Consider the following 6,158-nt stretch of genomic DNA (forward strand, 5'->3'; position numbering starts at 1 on the left):
TAAATAATAAACCATAAGAATGGCCAAAGAATGCCTCAAACACGTGGATTTAACATTAAATACGTAAATTTTGAACAACGTTTTTTGAGCTTTTTAAACGGTATTTTTGTAAGCTAAAAAGAATAATTAATAAGTTTAATTATTCCCTTATTCGTGCTATATAAGGCATTAGTGCTAAAAATGTCATATCAATTAATAATTTGGCTACAAAAATTGCATAGCTTTTGTGTGTTTACGGATTCTCAATACTTGAACTATAGTTTAACCATAACATGAACTAAATGACTATCTTTGCTGTATTATAATGTGCTTCAAAATGATCAACAAATAGAAATATTCAAGAAAATAAACGCACACTACTTGTATGAAAATAAGCACAAAATGACCACGAGATGACGGGCTAAGATTATATTTAAACTATAATACTTTATCTATGGTTCAGTTATTAGCCGCGTTCGATTCATTTTTTTTGCAGTTTGGCAGCTGACTGTCAAAGTGTCATGTTCAATAAAATACTCTGACTCTGACAGAAATTGTTAGTATTTTACATGTATTTTATTGAACACAATGATTCTTCTTAAGGAAACAGAACATGACACTCAATGATGAAGTTGACAGTCAGCTGCCAAACTGCGAAAAAATTAAACGAACACGGCTTAAAAGTTAAAAGTCAGAAGGAACCATGGAACAATCATGCCTTGATTTTCCATTTAAGAAAAGTGCCTGACAGTGTCAAGTGTCAACTGTCAATTTGGCAGTGTCATTTGTTCTATTTTGATTTATTTTGAAGTTTTCCTGTACAAGGTGTTGCATTTCCTCTTGGGTTTTCTCAGAATTTAGCAATGGAAATAATGTCCATATAATATATTGAATGTAATTAAATCCAAAATGGTGATAGAAATTAAATGCCGTTCATTTTAATTATAATGTTAAACTAATAGTACTTACAGTTTCTTTGTGTTTGTGTGAAATACTCTTATAAGAACAAAATGTAAGATAAAAATATTTTGAGTATGTTTCGGAAATATCATAACTTATTCCGTGTTATAAATATAAAACAACACTTTTATTTATAGGAACTACAATGAATTAGAGCCTGACTTCTACAACTCCGACACTATAAGCATAAGCACACTTGCTCTTGAAGAAGATTTAAAACAGGAAAGAACGCAAGAAATATCCGAGTTGGTAGATTTAAGCAAAAAAGTTAGTTTTCTACACACAAGCCTCCTGTACTACAGGAATGCTAAATCCAACATGGGTACAATTTGTTATGATGCATGGAAAATGGTTGTGAAGAAAGTTGGTGGAGCACCAAATACTTGGCAGGACTTTGGATGCTATTTAGGCATATCTCAGGAAGACCTAGATGTAAGTTTAAACTTGTTACCCCTACAGTGAAATTACAATTGGAATTTCAATTACTAAAGTAAATAACAGTATGACATTTCTGATAAATATTACATAGTACTTAACATACCTTTGTCATATTTTTGTTAAATAAGTTTAAAATAAAATTAATAATTTATATTGTATTTTCCAGTATATAACCAACTCTATAAAAGATGATCCAGCTGATTTAATACTGAAAGTCTTTATGCAAAATGAAAATGCCACAATAGACAAAATAGTTGATGCATTGTTAAAAATGAAGAGATATGATATACTAAAATCAATTGAAGTACCTCTTTGCAATCTTGTACAGTGTTTCAATAAAGATGACAGTGGATATCACAGTGGAAGTAAAAATTCAGGGTCCCGGGAAGTAGTTTCCTTCACAAAGAATCTGAAGTGCGATCTTCCATTAGCTTTAAAGAAGAAATTAACAAAAGATGACAAAAAACCCAACACACCCTCAATAAGGCCACCTCTAAAGACTGTACCTGAAAAACAAGCAGACGACACAGTTATGTTATTTTTAACTTATGCAGAAGATGGGCTAGATACAGCATTGAATATCCAGCAATATGTTGACAATTGGGACTCCCCTAGAGTAACAATATTAATGCTAAATGATAGAAGGGAAGAGGTGTACCAAAATCCTGAAAAGTTCATTCGAGAGAACTTTGAAAAGGTACTCACTACTTACTCGAGGGCTATATTTATTAATATAATTGTTAATTAATAAGAATGGGCTTTAGTTTTAACTTTATTGGTTAATAAATAATTAATCAATGCAATTTTTTTTTGTTTCAGGCTGATTTCATAGTCCCAATAATCACAACAGGATATATAAATAGAATTAACTCCAACACACCTCAGACGCCATGTACAACAGATAATTTAGATTATAAGTATGTAAACTTTATTTACAACCTAATCATTAACCACTACATCTATGTGACTGGGTGTTTAAATGAAAAGGCTCGGAGCGTGTTACCTCACAATGCACATGCCAATGTCTTGTCTGAAGTTGCATCATACCCTGCCTTACTGCCATGGACATACGAAACATATTTCGATGAAATGTTTAAAGCCTTTTTGAAGAAAGATTCATATTGAGATTGATTGATTACAATGGAGTTAAGACTTATGTAATTATTTTGTTTTAGATTTTTTTCTAGTAGTAACTCCTAAGTATTATAATATTATTTTATACCCATTTATTAAGAGTATTATAGTATAAAGCAAAAATAATATTTTTGTATATTTACACCTACAAGTATTGTTATTTAGGGCAAATAATAAAAAAATATTATAATTAAAAGTTTTATTTTTAAGAATACATTAGGTAAGTCTTTGAAACTTGAAACATTAGCATATACTTAGTTCCTTAATAAAATACTATTTTATTAAGGAACTACTATACTTAATAATTGAACAGAAAGGCAGCTAATAAATAAAACTAATGAAAAATAACTAAATCATAATTGAGATAAAAGTTAAAACAACTTGCAACCAGCTCCGGAAACTATAATTTTTTACTTATTTTGGCATTAATCTTTGGAACTTTCAGTAGTTAGATTCTCTTCTTCAGTTTCATCAGCGGTGCTGACATCATTTACATCAATCCCAGTGTCATCGTCTTTGTTTAGGTTCTCCTGAAAGTAGATTTTTGTCATGAAGTGGTCGAAAAACTATACAAATTAAAAGATCATAACAAAACAAATGTTGTGTTAATGTCAAATTACTGTAATTTACTCATACCAGAGATGGTGGCAAAATCTTTGCAGTCTTTTATGTGGTTGCAATCTTATATAAATGAAAATAAATTTAGAGTCTTGTTTGTCTTGCTAAAACTCATGAAGAGCTGAACCGATTTGGCTAAATATGTTTGTGGAAGTGCAAGAAAGGATCATGTCAATTCAATGTTAATTGTGGACCCGCGACTCCCGGGTTTGTGATAAAGCAATCAAATTAGGTAGGTCCACCGTCTGCCTATGAATAATTTTCTCTTATTTTTTTTTAATGAAATAAGGGGGCAAACGAGCAAACAAAAAAGGTCACCTGATGGAAAGCAACTTCCGTCGCCCATGGACACTTGCAGCATCAGAAGAGCTGCAGGTGCATTGCCGGCCTTTTAAGAGGGAATGAGGGAGGGTAGGGATGGGAAGGGAAGGGAATAGGGGAGGGTAGGGCAGGGAATAGGGTAGGGGATTGGGCCTCCGGTAAACTCACTTACTTGGCGAAACACAGTGCAAGCGCTGTTTCACGACGGTTTTCTGTGAGAATGTGTTATTTCTCTGGTCGAGCCGGCCCATTCGTGCCGAAGCATGGCTCACCCACGTGTAGATACTACATACTACAAAAAATGACAAACAAAACAAATTACCTTAACAACTTCAATAAAGCTGTTGGCCTCCTCCAACATCTGCTTCATTTCACCATTTTCTTTCTTTAGCTCTTCAATTAATTGGCGTAATGTTTCATTTTCATCTAACGCCTCCTGTAGAGCAACCCTAAAATATAATGCAATATTATATTAATACCTCGATCGTGGGAATTGCAGACACAATAGATTTTCAATTGTTATGCGGCAGCTGGGTGTCACTTGGGGATTGATGGGTTAGTTACAATTTTTTTACATCATTACATATACACATAAGTTTATACAGATCCCCACACTAGGTGTAGCCTATCCTGTGGGGCCTCAAAAACATTTTCCTCAAAATTCTAATAAGACATTAAAGTATTATGAAGTAATGTACAGAATCATAAACTACAAAATGAATATTGCTACTCGGAGCTGTTTAGATTTAGCTCAAATTTAACTACAATTACATACAGTAACTTTTTAGGTACCTACATCAATAATTTTCATGATAGAAATGCACCAATAAATATATCCTCATTTGAGTGCAAGCTAAGTCTCATGTTTGAAATTAGTTTCAGTTTCCCTTTAATATTGAATTGCATGATACTATACACATAAATATATGAAAATACTAGCTGTCCCGGCAAACGTTGTTTTGTCATATAAATAATTTTTGGTATGAAAAATAGATGTTGGCCGATTGTCAGACCTACTCAATATGCTCACAAAATTTCATGAGAATCGGTCAAGCCGTTTCGGAGGAGTACGGGAATGAACATTGTGACACGAGAATTTTATATATAAGATTACTCACTGACGCTTTTCAGCAAGAAGTTTCCAATATGTTTCTGAAGCTTTTTCCGGATTTGTAAGGTCGTCTACAGATACTTTGTTCTGTAAGTTTACTTGAATTTCTTTAGAGGAGATGTTCTTTCTTTTCACTTCTACATCAGCTCTGGAATTTAAAATTTGTTTTTAGCCTAAATTTTATGATAATTTGGAAAATAAACATTTTTTTTTAGATTCTGAAGGTTATGATTTGTAATCATAGCAGTTACATATACATTTTTTAACTTACACAACGGTTTCCTGGCTCAGTTGATGCTTTAGGCTTTTTGATGGTCTACCCACCAAGTTCTCTGTATCTGAAGCAGCATGTTGTAGAGTTTTAAGTGATTTACGGGTAGTTCTAGGCATTTTCTGCAAATAAAATAGAACTAATTCATATGTAATCTCATTTTATTGGTAAAATCTTTAGCTAGAAACAATTTTATTTTAACTTTCTAACAAACTGAAAAACTACATGACCGGAAAACATTTTGTTTTGGACAACATGGTACCTACCTAATGAATACACGAATCACGATACTTACAATAATTTAATAATGATACTTGAAGGAAATTGTAAAGAAAGTTATGTTTTCTACCATGAAGATATTTATTTTTAGATTTATTTTCTAAATTGACATTCTACTCGCGTCACAACAAAAATTTTACCGCCAATTGTTTATATTTTTTTTATGCCAAAAAGATGCCAAAAGCAAAGACAACCTTTCCATCTCCTTCTCTACTAAATAACTTTTGGGGTTCCGTACCCAAAGGGTAAAAACTGGACTATATTACTATTTTCTAAGACTTCGTTGTCTGTCCGTTTGTCTGTCTGTCTATCTGTCTGTCTCCAGGCCAGTTGTAACTCAAGAACGGTAACGGCTAGAGAGTTAAAATTTTCACACATTATTAATTATTATCTGTTGCCACTATGACAATAAATAAAGTGCTCCAAGGCTTTAAATGAACGTGGACGGGGCGCTACTGGTAAAGGAGAACTGTCAAAATGACGTTTTTGTTTGATAAAAGCATTAGTTCCCTTTCTCGCCAGTCACCACGTTCATTTAAAGCCTTGTCGAGCTGTACTTGGAACAAAATAAAATTAGTATTTAAGGGGGGCTCCCAATTCCCATTCAACAAATGTAATTTTTTTGGCCTTTTTTGCTCTATGTAATATATCATTAATGCCATAAGGCAGCTATAGTCTGTCAAGAAAGTGAAGAAATTAAATAGTGGCATCGTCGTAGTGTCATCCCTTTCAAATCAATCTAAGAAAAAAGGAATGACACTATGATGTTGCCAATTTTTAATTTCTTCACTTTCTAGACGGACAATACTTGAATTTTTCTTAAAGTCCTTCTTTATATTACGATGTGTTCTTAATTTCTTATCTATATATGTATATAAAACTCAAGGGTGACTGACTGACATGGTGATCTATCAACACACAGCCCAAACCACTGGACGGATCGGGCTGAAATTTGGCATGCAGTTAGAAGTTATGACGTAGGCATCCGCTAAAAAGGGATTTTGATAAATTCCAACCCCAAGGGATTAAAATAGGGGATGAAAGTTT

General features: G+C 32.9%; 2 protein-coding genes across 4 annotated transcripts; one reads left to right on the forward strand and one right to left on the reverse strand.

The window, feature by feature from the left end:
- The first annotated feature begins 789 nt into the window (after nt 1–789).
- On the forward strand, nt 790–2,688 carry LOC121732932. Its single transcript, XM_042122962.1, has 4 exons — nt 790–991; nt 1,077–1,371; nt 1,544–2,074; nt 2,197–2,688. Coding segments are annotated over exons 1-4 (1,134 nt in total). The 5' UTR covers nt 790–989; the 3' UTR covers nt 2,503–2,688.
- Nucleotides 2,689–2,822: 134 nt separating this feature from the next.
- On the reverse strand, nt 2,823–5,237 carry LOC121732933 (geminin-like). 3 transcript variants are annotated; one of them, XM_042122965.1, is made up of 5 exons: nt 5,131–5,237; nt 4,833–4,954; nt 4,569–4,709; nt 3,773–3,899; nt 2,823–3,041 (listed from the first exon to the last, which is right to left on the reverse strand). In XM_042122965.1, exons 2-5 carry the CDS (start codon nt 4,949–4,951, stop codon nt 2,937–2,939), a joined length of 492 nt encoding a protein of 163 aa, XP_041978899.1. In that variant the 5' UTR covers nt 4,952–4,954; nt 5,131–5,237; the 3' UTR covers nt 2,823–2,936. The 3 variants fall into 3 exon arrangements, with proteins under 3 accessions (XP_041978899.1, XP_041978897.1, XP_041978898.1); XM_042122963.1 differs by having other exon boundaries at nt 5,128–5,237; XM_042122964.1 differs by having other exon boundaries at nt 5,099–5,237.
- Nucleotides 5,238–6,158: the final 921 nt, after the last annotated feature.

Source organism: Aricia agestis, chromosome 13 (assembly GCF_905147365.1).
Source record: "Aricia agestis chromosome 13, ilAriAges1.1, whole genome shotgun sequence".
Taxonomy (NCBI): Eukaryota; Metazoa; Arthropoda; class Insecta; order Lepidoptera; family Lycaenidae; genus Aricia; species Aricia agestis.

Excerpts from the sequence above, each read along its gene's own strand:
- LOC121732933 (XM_042122965.1), bottom strand. The coding sequence starts at position 4,951 with ATGCCTAGAACTACCCGTAAATCACTTAAAACTCTACAACATGCTGCT. Across the intron at positions 4,710-4,832 it reads CTGAGCCAGGAAACCGTTGT|AGCTGATGTAGAAGTGAAAA; the intron begins GTAAGTTAAAAA and ends TTTAAATTCCAG. Across the intron at positions 3,900-4,568 it reads CTTCTTGCTGAAAAGCGTCA|GGTTGCTCTACAGGAGGCGT; the intron begins GTGAGTAATCTT and ends ATTATATTTTAG.
- LOC121732932 (XM_042122962.1), top strand. Across the intron at positions 1,372-1,543 it reads TATCTCAGGAAGACCTAGAT|TATATAACCAACTCTATAAA; the intron begins GTAAGTTTAAAC and ends TGTATTTTCCAG. Across the intron at positions 2,075-2,196 it reads TTCGAGAGAACTTTGAAAAG|GCTGATTTCATAGTCCCAAT; the intron begins GTACTCACTACT and ends TTTTTGTTTCAG.